The sequence below is a fragment of the Telopea speciosissima genome, chromosome 7 (genome assembly GCF_018873765.1).
Source record: "Telopea speciosissima isolate NSW1024214 ecotype Mountain lineage chromosome 7, Tspe_v1, whole genome shotgun sequence".
NCBI classification, from domain to species: Eukaryota; Viridiplantae; Streptophyta; class Magnoliopsida; order Proteales; family Proteaceae; genus Telopea; species Telopea speciosissima.
Window position 1 is genome coordinate 2079705 of NC_057922.1, and position 10711 is coordinate 2090415.

The following is a 10711-nucleotide window of genomic DNA, read 5'->3' on the forward strand; positions in this document are numbered from 1 at the left end:
GTGGTCCACATATGTCCTTCAAACAGAGAGCAATGGACGTCGACTCCAGCGAGGCATGAGTGGGATTGATCCAGGGAGGCACAGCAACTACTATTAGCAGTTTAGCACTTGTAATTTGTAACTTAAGTTGTGGTTTCATTGATCTATGACCTTGTGAGTTGTGACTTGCGAGTTGCGAGTCTTGTGACTTACTGACTTTGACACTTAGTGTATTGCCTTTAAGGCTTTAAGCGAGTTATTGAATATTATGGAGTTTATGAGAATCATGGTACTCATCAATGTGTATTGGCTTTAACTTGAAATGTGATGAAGTTAAATACTATTATTAAATATTAACTGCCTAATCTATGTGTATTTAACTATTGATACATTAGGGTCGGCAACCGTATGTCAATCAAGGGTACAAGCCCAAAATACCAATTTGAATTCACATTTTTACAATTTTATGGTTTAAATGTGTTTATTAAGATTAAATAAGGCTGTCCATGAAGTTTCAAGCCTAGATATGGCCAAATACCCCCCGAGATGGACCCCCGAAATATTGCAGAAAAAATGCAATATTTCGGTCATATTTCGCGATATTTCGGGTATCTCGGATATCTCGGTAGGCCCGAGATACCGAGATATCGCGAAATATTAAACCTTGCTTCATATATGGCCTATGGTTTGGTTAAGGTCTATAGCTTCTTTCCATTGTGTATGGAACTTATGGTCTATGAAATTGTCTTTGGGGTCTTTGAGGTCTTTGAGGAATATATTCCCTTTGAGATCTTTTCCTTCTTTGAGAGGTATACTGAAATGCATAATGACGTTGATTTCTATACCTTTGATTTTTGTACCCTTAATTTCTTGAAGCGGGTGCGTGAGAGATTGATGCTTGACCTTGATTTGTTCTTACTTCTTCTATGTACACCATTTTCTCTTTACCTTTGGCATGATATGGGATTCTCCCATTATAGCCTAGTCCTTCCTTATCTTGTGGTGTTTTTTGTGGTGTACCAAGAAGAGTGTCTAATGATTTTTGTCCCTTGGTAAAGATAAGCAAGGCCGACGTCAATTTCTCATTTTCTCCTTCAAGTTGGGCAATGTAGGTATGTAGCTCATCTACTTTATTATGCAATTCTATTACTTCTTTTTCTAAAAAAGAGTTTGAAACTTCAAGTTTGCAACTTGCTTCATAGAGAGCTTCAAATCTCTTTTCAATATCGTTTTCATCTATGTCACCGTATCTATATCTTCAATTGAGTCACTATATTTAGAGTTAGAAGTAAGATAGGCTGAACTTACCTCTATGTCATCTTCTGTTGCCATAAGAGCGAGATTTGTGACTTCTTCATCAGATTCTCCTACTTCTTCTTCACTTGAGTCCCATGAAATTTCAGCGGCATACACTTTCTTTTTGTCTTGGCCTTTTGGGCACTCAGTTCTGAAGTGGTCAAGCTTTCTACACTCATAGCAAACAATATCTTTTTCTAAGAAGGTGAGGTCCTCTTCTTCATTGCTCTCTTCATCAGATGGACTAGTTGTCTTGAGAGTTATGGTCTTCTTCTTTGGTTCTTTTGTTTTTGACCATCTTTCATCTTCATTTAATTCTACTTCGTGAGTAAGTAGAGATCCAAGCAATTCGTCGAGGTTCACTTTGTCAAGATCCTTTGCTTCCTTTATGGCCGTTACTTTCGGTTTCCACTTGGGAGGAAGTGACCTGAGGATTTTCCTTACATTTTTGGACTAAATATATGTTTTACCTAAGCCCTTCAACTTATTTGTGATGTTAGTAAATCGCAAAAACATATTCAATATATTCTCATTTTCTAACATCTTAAATAATTCGTACTCATGCACAAGTTTATCAATTTTAGATTCTTTAACTTGTGAGGTTTTTTCATATGAAACCATAACTGTATCCCAAATTTCTTTTGCTGTTTCACACATGGCTATTTTGTTGAATTCGAAATCACTTAAGGCGTATTGTAGAAAAGTGATAGTCTTAAAGTTGTATTGAATTTTCTCCTTTTCAGCAGGAGTTAATTCAGAGGTTTCCTTAGGAATACTTTCACCTTCTACAATTTTAGTGAACGAGTATGGTCCATGTTCAATTACATTCCATACCTCAAGATTAGGAGCACAGGTAAAGTTCCTAAATCTAATCTTCCAATATGAAAAATTATCTCCATTGAACAGAGGAGGTCTAGAGACATTTAGTCCCTCAAGAGGATTGTAATGTGATCCCATAAATCTTTAAGTCTCAAGTAAAATGAGTTCCCGCTCTGATACCAAATGTGGAATAACCTAGAGGGGGGTGAATAGGTTATCACGAGTTAAATAATGTCCTTTTTAAAATTTTCTTAAATTAAGACAAGATAGAGAGAGATAAATTGCGCAAATAGATGAAACACAAAATTTATAGTGGTTCGGCTAGACTAACCTACGTCCACTCCTCTCAACCTTGAGAGAATTTCACTATTACTTCCTTTCAATACAGTAGGTTGAAAGAACACCTTTACAATCTTTTTCCCGGGATAAGAGGATCTCAATCTTTTAGGGATAAGAGAATCTGAATCTTTTAAGGATAAGAGAATCCTTGCAATACCTAAGTACAGTCTAAGATAATGCAACAATGTTTTGTAAACTCAAAAGCATAAACAAATACAAAAAGCGTAAAGGTACGGATTACCTAGGCAAGGAGTGTGATATGTACTCCTTGCAAGTGTCAAATGATGCAAAATTGAATGCTTGTAATAATGACCTTCTTTAAGACTTTTCTTTAGAGTGCAAGCAAATGAAGGTCTTTGAGCTTTGAAGTCAACCTTAGAATGATCTTGATGTGGACAAGAAGACTTCAATGATTAGAGCAAGAATTGACTTTTCACCTTTCACAAAAATTGTATTTTGGACGGTAGTTGATAGGTGAAAAGGTCTGACATGTTCTCTATTTATAGGTTCATTAATGGCCTTTAGAACATGTGAAAAATGTGTTTTAACGGATCAATTTTTATCCCATCCGGTCGACCTGAACATTGATCCGGTCAACCGGATCATAGCCGTTGGGGAAACTAGTCGTTGGAAGGCAAAACTGGCATCCAATCGGAGTCCGGTCTACCGGATCATCGTCCAACTTGATCTGGTCGACCGGATCATATATGGGAACGTACCAGTGAAGCCACTGTTTCTCCCGGTCAATGCATACCCTGTGATCCGGTCGACCGGATCATTGTCTTGGCTTTATTCTGACAGTTTGACTGCAGGGATTTGTCCGGGACTTTCTCTAACTAATTGCAACATATTTTAAGGTCAAAGGGAGTTTGATTATAACCTTCTAAGGTCTCTAAATGATGCATATGCACTTTCATTTATATAAATGCAATTACAAGTGTGCGGTGTGTGTATCTAGTATGTGCACACGAGCATCTTGATGAGGGTCTTGATTTCTTTCTTCAAATGATGTTCTTCGATCTTTAAAGGATGTTTCAAGATCTTCTTTTCTTGAAAAGCTTCGCATGCCTTCGAGATCTTGATCTTCAAAGCTTTGTCCTGAACATCTTTGCTTCGTGCTTTATGTCTTCTAATTCTTTGACATATTAGCCCTGTTAACATATTAACACATACAAGACTTAGTCCAATATGTTTGTTATCATCAAAACAATTATGAAGATGGGGTAGAATTCCCCAACAGATAGGAATGTGATAGGCTTTGCCCTAATGTGTCATCTCAAATAAAGTTTGCTAAGGCACAACATCTGAGGGATGGAATAGCAGCTAGGAGGGAGATTTGGGCAATCAGGTAGGAGATTGAAGACATGTGAGCATGTAGATTAGTATCCTGAGGTAGGGGATGAGGGTTATGATGATGAGGAGCCAAATGAGTATGATGATGCAGAAACTCCGGCAGAGGCTTCACAATTGAGGAGGGCAAAAGGTGGCGAGCAGAGAGCCAGAGAGTAAGAACGAATTGATGATGAAAGAAGGTTACAGATGGACAGGGGAGCCGATTCATCTAGACAGGTTAGAGATGAACCAGAGCCAAAGCAACCCCAGGGAGGAGATTGAGACAGAGTCCAGAGATTCCACTGAGGAACCAAAGTGTGAGGGCCCCAAAACCAGGCCCAATCCCAGCCCTAGGGCCTGCACCTCCACCCCCACCCCTACCCCTACCCCTACCCCTACCCCCAATCCTTAACCCAGATATTGAGGTACTCTGGACAGATCCTGCACTCTTTCCAAGACCAGGATTTAAACAAACGAAATTGAAACAGATGGGAAACTAATATGAAGGAGAAAGTGGGGACTACTTTCTCCAAATGGGCTTTCTATCACAGCATTCCAACCAATGTCACCCAAGGGCCATACTATCAGCATATGTTAGATGACATAGGTAAGGTTGGCTCTAGAGTGAAGGGGCCAACACCATATGAGATGTACAATGTTTACTTGCCCTATCACAAGGAAGACTTGATGGAGTGTATTGATGGGTTGAAGCTTATGTGGGAGCATTATGGAGTGACTGTGATGTGTGATGGTTGGACTGAACCCACTAAACAGTCCATCATCAACTTCATGTTGAATTGTGATGGGAGGACTGTATTCCTCAAGTCTGTTGATGCATCTAAAGAAAAGAAAGATGCAAAACATATTTACAAGTTGCTGAAAGAAATAGTGAAGGATGTGGGAGTGGACAATGTGGTGCAGGTTATTACTGACAATGGTGGCAACTTTAAGAAGGCTGGGGAAAAACTAATAGACAATCCTAGATACAAACTCTTCTGGACACCATGTGCTGCACACTGCATCGATCTCATATTGAAGGACATGGGGCATTTGAAACTTGTGAAAAGGGTGGTGAAGAAGGCAAGACAAGTGAACACCTTCATTTATAATCAAGAATTTACTCTATATGTGTTGAGGATCAAGTGTGGTGGTGACCGAGTTCGGCCAGGGATTATACGGTTTGTAACTAATTAAATTGCACTTCAAAGCTTTGAGTTGAAGAAGGTTGGTCTTAGGTCAATGTTTGCTTCTGAGTAATGATTTAACTGGGATTGGCCTTCAACTAGTGGAGGTAGGACAGCCCAGGCCACCAATTCTGGTGACAAGTTCTAGGATGATCTGAAGAAGGTTGTAAATATATTAGACCCAGTTGTTACAGTGTTGAAAATGATGGATCAACAGAAGAAGCCCACCTTACCACACTTGTGGGCAGCAATTGAGATGATGAAGATGTAAGTTGAGGCAATTTACAGAAGGGGTATTCGAAAGTTTCTTAAGATTATCAAGGATCGATGGAACAAGCAGCTCATGCGTCCACTACATAAGGCTGGTGAGTTATTACTAATAACTTATTAGTTTATTAACTTCAATTCAACTTATCAATGTGTCATTGTCATTTAGTCTCTTACTGTAAAACTTTGTTGTGTTCAGCATACTATCTAAATCCTCAGTACCACTACAAGCATCGACTTGGGATGCAGCTAGATTTGATAAATGCAGTTCACAAAGTGGTGGAAAGTTTTAGCCAAATTCAACTACCCAGTCCGTCATCAATGCTGAGGTGAGAACCAGTCATTGTTTAGTAGGTAAAAACATATGCAATTATACTTGTTGGTAATGATGTTAATTAAAATGATAATGTCAGATGAAAGCTTTTCGAGATGCCACTGGGAGTTTAGGCCGATTAATGGCAATAGCGGCTCAGGAAGGCACTGCTGCTGGTTAGTATGGTTGAATTAGTCTTTCTTTAATGCTCTCTTGCAGTTGAATGGTGGTTACAATATGGCATTGATTCCCAACCTATCCAAGGTAGCACACGCAAAGTGCTATCCCAACATGTTCTACCACACGATGCAAGCGTAATTGGAGTACATTCAACCTCATACACTCCAAGAGGCGGAATCGATTGAGTATAAAGAGACTATGTGCATTATAATATGCGATTGAGAGAATAGCACATACGACTTGGCATGGAACATGATACAAGCCCAATTGAGTTGGCAGACATATTCTAATTGGATAACAATGATGAGAATCCCTTTTATGAGTGGGTCAAGAATCGAGGTGAGCCTTTATTAGACGAGAATGGGGGTTGATCCAACAGGCATATTACGTCACAGATGGACGCTAATGTTGATGATTATATGGCAATAGAGGGCAAAGTTCATTCGCAGACCCCATGACCATTCAAGCCACACCCTGGTAGTAGTGGAGCTGATGATGATGACTAGTCCCATTCCTCTGATGCTACTCAACCACCCACCCAAACTCAAGGTCATGGTGGTGTTGGTGGTGATGATGATGATGGGGGTGGTTGTAATGGTGGTGGTGGCATGAGGAACGGTGGATATTATGATGATAATCCCATATTAGATTCCTTACGCAATGAGGATTAAATGTTTCACTAGCAAGCGACAAATTCAGAGCTAGATGTACAGAGATTCATAGGGGAGAGTCAGTTTACTCATGCAACTCAAGATGAGAATCATGGTGCATGTACCTACAATCGACGTCGTCGTAAGCATGGACTTGGACCTACTGATGAGGCATCTAGGATGGATATATCTAGCTTGTTTACAAATAAATTTTAAAATATATTATTATAAATATATAATTCTATTTTTAATTTGTTTTTAAAATGTTATATGTCCAATCACCGGTTAAGACTCGGATATTTGTTGTTCAATAGATTAGGATTTTTGGTGGTGTCCATTTCAATACCCTATAAGTCCATTACATGATGTTATGTGGAGGGACTAAACATAATGAAAGTTTCCATCTCTTAGGGTTAAATAGTCACATCTTACATGTATAAAATTTCATATGGGTATTTGCTTATTTATGAATTATGAATAATATAAAAACATTTATTTAAATGATAATTGGCATAAATAAGTGTCTGTCCTGGTTTCCAACCAATGTCCAAAACAATATACACTATCAAACTTGGGTCCAAACCACAAGTATCATTTTGTGTGTGCGTGTGTGTTTTGTGAAAACAGTTCATGCATTGTGTTTAAAATGTCAAAAATAGGTTGTATAGCAAAAATCAGATTAAAAAAAAAAAACCATTTCTAGGCCTCGAAACCACTTCATCGAGTTGGCTGGGAAAAAATACCTAGTTTCAACCAGGTTTTGACCAGTTCCGACCATATCTTGGTTTCCGGCTAGTCGAAACCAAGTTCTTGAACCTTCCTTATACCAGAGAGGTCCTTACTATTGCAGTTGTGCATTATGCGTCTGTGGCATTTCAAAGGTTGATGTCTACACTGGCTACATATCGGTGCTCTGCCATAAATGGAATAGATACTCAACAAGGTATCTACTTCCCGAAAAAGAGAACATCTTGAGAAAAATGTCTGACTGTGATTGAATGAAAATTCCAGTATTGATGGCATTGTTTACAAAAAAATTAAAATATTATTATAAATAAATATTTCTATTTTAAATTTGTTTTCAAAATGTTATATGTCCAATCACCGGTTAAGACACTAATATTTGTTGTTCGATCGATCAGGATTTTTGGTAGTGTCCATTTCAATACCTATGAGTCCATTACATGATGTTATGTGGAGGGACTAAACATAATCAATGTTTCCATCTCTTAGGGTTAAATGGTCACATCTCACATGTATTGTCCCTATGGTTTCTATCTCTTAGACATGAGAAACCATAGTAACTCTAATGAATTGAGAATTCAGAATTTAGTGAAGATTACAGAGAAAGAGGTAGTATCTTCTCTATTAGGGTTTCACCATTGAAGGAGCTTCTTCCATTGGTCGGTGACGAGTACAAGTGTTGCATTCCATTGGAGGATTTGCTTTTGTGAATCTCAAAGTTACCCTAATCTCTCTCTGTTATTTTACTGGTAAATACCCTCATGCTTGAGATGAGGTTTTCCCAATGGCCAAATTTTGATTTGTCAGTCAGCATCTCAAACAACAAGAACAGAACTTCAACGGTCAGATTGGAATCTCTCGCACGTAATAACATTAAAGCTCCCCATAGATGTCCGTAAGATTATTGAAGGCTCAATTTAATTGCAGCCATGAAGGTTCTATACAATCAGTCTTCCTAGATATCCCAAGACCGAGACTCAAGTAAAACAGCAAACAGTCGACGGGGGTGGGGGGGCGGAGAGAGTAATGAAAAAAGTAAAGTAAAAGACAGAAGAGAGAAGAACCTGGCGAGATTTGCAGTAGTCGAGGTCAGTCCAGGATGACTCGTCAAAAGGACGGTGGGAGGGCCATGAGGGATTGGGGACGAGGGAGGAGATGGAAGAGGTGACGACGACCCACCTCACCTTGGCCTTCCTGGCAGCCTCCAGCACGTTGAGGGTGCCCTGCACGGCGGGCAGCACCAGCTCCAGCTGCGGGTTCTTTGGATCCTCCAGCGTGCAGGGTGACGCCACGTGGAACACCCCCGCGCACCCTTCCACAGCTCTCCGCACGCCATCCGCGTTCAGAATGTCGGCCTCGAACACCCTCAGCCGCCCCTCCCCTCTGCACCCGCCGGGCAGGAGGGACCACAGATGGGAAGCGTCGCTGCCGGGGAGGATGTTGGCGTGGATGTTGTAACCCTTATCCAGCAGCGTCCGCACAAGCCAGGATCCTATAAACCCATTTGCCCCTGTCACGCACACCGCCACCCCCTTATTACTATTCGTCCCTTCCATTGCAGATCGTCCACTCCTTACTTGGGTTCCTGTTGCTGTTCCTTTCCCCCACCCCCGCCTCCCTCTCTTTTTCCTTCCCTTTTCTCCTCCTTTTCTCTTTGCTTTGCTGTTTCCTTTGCCTTTGCTTCCCTCCGGCCTCCGTAACTGGTCTTTTCTGTTTCCTTTGCCTTTGCTTCCCTTCTAACTGCTAATTAGGATATATATAATGCAATCCCAGCATATATGCCCAAGGAATTAGGGGTAGGGACTATGGATCAGGATTCAGGGATAATGACCGATGACAATCCGCTGTTTTCTGGTTTTAGGCTTTTAAGCGTTTTATATTACATATTATACATATGGACCATCTTTTGCTTCCCCCCGTTTTGAGAATCCCATCCAGTCATCCCTCCTTTGAACATTTCTGCATTTCTACTTTTCTCTTCCGTCATCCCTCCTTTGAACATTTCTGCATTTCTACTTTTCTCTTCCGCAGACATGATAAACCAATCCTCATTTGGTTTTTTTCGATTTTTATTATTACTTGTTATTGTATTTGGGAAATTATGAACAATATTTCTTTTCAGTTTGTTAATCTTAATCCATTGATGCTGATGAGAAAAGTTTCCGTTGCAGGATCTCCATATCTCACGGCCCTCAATGTTAGCCCTTCTTGTAACTAACTCTAATGACGAGGATTTGATTTTCTCCTCCATGCTTGATTTACCTTATTTGGACTTTCCTATTTTGTTATGCGGGGTTGACTCCACAGACCTAAACTCTTCTGGTTGGGCCTTTGGCATTTTGATATGTGGCAAAGTCTTTTTGGACAGTGTTGGTTTCATTAAGAAATCTCATGTTTTGGAATCCGAGCTGATTGCCATAATTAACGGGTTAATTTTGGCAAACAAGAGAGGTGTGAAGCTGAAAGAAGTTTGATGTTCTGATAAATCATTGCCTGGACTTCTTCCAACTCCATACCGATCTCTTTGGCCATACGAGCTTTTGACCTGTTTTTTGCAGATTTTGGAAATATCAAAGGATATCCTCTTCCGAAAATTAACTGATGATAGGATTTTAAAATGGGTAAAATCAAAGGCTTTGTTAGCGGCGAGACAATCTATCACTTGTATGTTTGAACATTGTACTAATTTGCCACCCCTTAAGTAATGTGATTTTATTCTCCTTTCACCAAAAAAAAAAAAAAGGGAAAATTACATTGCCACCCCCTGAGATTTATATTAAATACAGAGCAACCCCCTGTGTTTTTAAATTATACAACCACACCCCCTGAGTTTTGGTTAGTTGTTACAGTCAGCTCCACTCCGTTATACCATTCCCGTTAAATGGTAAGGTGTTGATAATTCATGACATAAAATGACTAATAAACCCCTATTAGGGGTGTGAGCTTACCATCCCCTTCCTATCCTTTCATTACTCCATCTCCGTCGCTCACATTCTACAGTTTTAATTCTCCATCTCCATCAGTTTCTCGCCCATTCCCTCTTTCTTTCTCTTGTTCACACCCTTAGCTATTGAAGCATTGTGTCTCTTGCAATTTTTTTATTCAACATTCTGTAGAATAGAGATGTATAAATGAATACCTGCAACTCCATCGCTGACCTGTAACTCCTCGCAAAACAGAGGAGTCCCTCACCACTTCTCTCCCTTTCCCATCCTCTCATTACTCCATCTCCGTCGCTCACATTCTGCAGTTTTGATTCTTCACCTCCATCAGTTTCTCGCCCATTCCCTGTTTCTTTCTCTCGGTCACACCCTTTGCTATAGAAGCATAGTGTCTGTTGTTGAGACTTGGGAGAAAAGCATAGTGTCCGTTTATTCAAATTCATTATCCTCTTTGATGAATCTGACCAAAAACCTTACCCTTCAAATGACTGATATCCTTTGAAGAAGTCTTCGGGGTTTTCAGATGGGAAATCTCAACTGGAATTAGTCAGAATACAAGCGATTGTTTACTCATCAAATGCTCCGAAAGTTAAAAGCGTCATGGAGTTGGAGAAGAACTAAATCTCTTCCGGTAATTTGTAGCAATCGATACTGCTCTTACGACTT

General features: G+C 40.0%; 1 protein-coding gene across 1 annotated transcript in view; it reads right to left on the reverse strand.

The window, feature by feature from the left end:
- The window catches only part of LOC122668840 (cinnamoyl-CoA reductase 1), a 68295-nt gene extending 59551 nt beyond the window's left edge, over positions 1-8744 (reverse strand). Inside the window, 1 exon segment of the mRNA XM_043865386.1 lies at positions 8168-8744. Coding sequence (XP_043721321.1) covers positions 8168-8659 — 492 coding nt within the window. The 5' untranslated portion in view covers positions 8660-8744.
- Positions 8745-10711: the final 1967 nt, after the last annotated feature.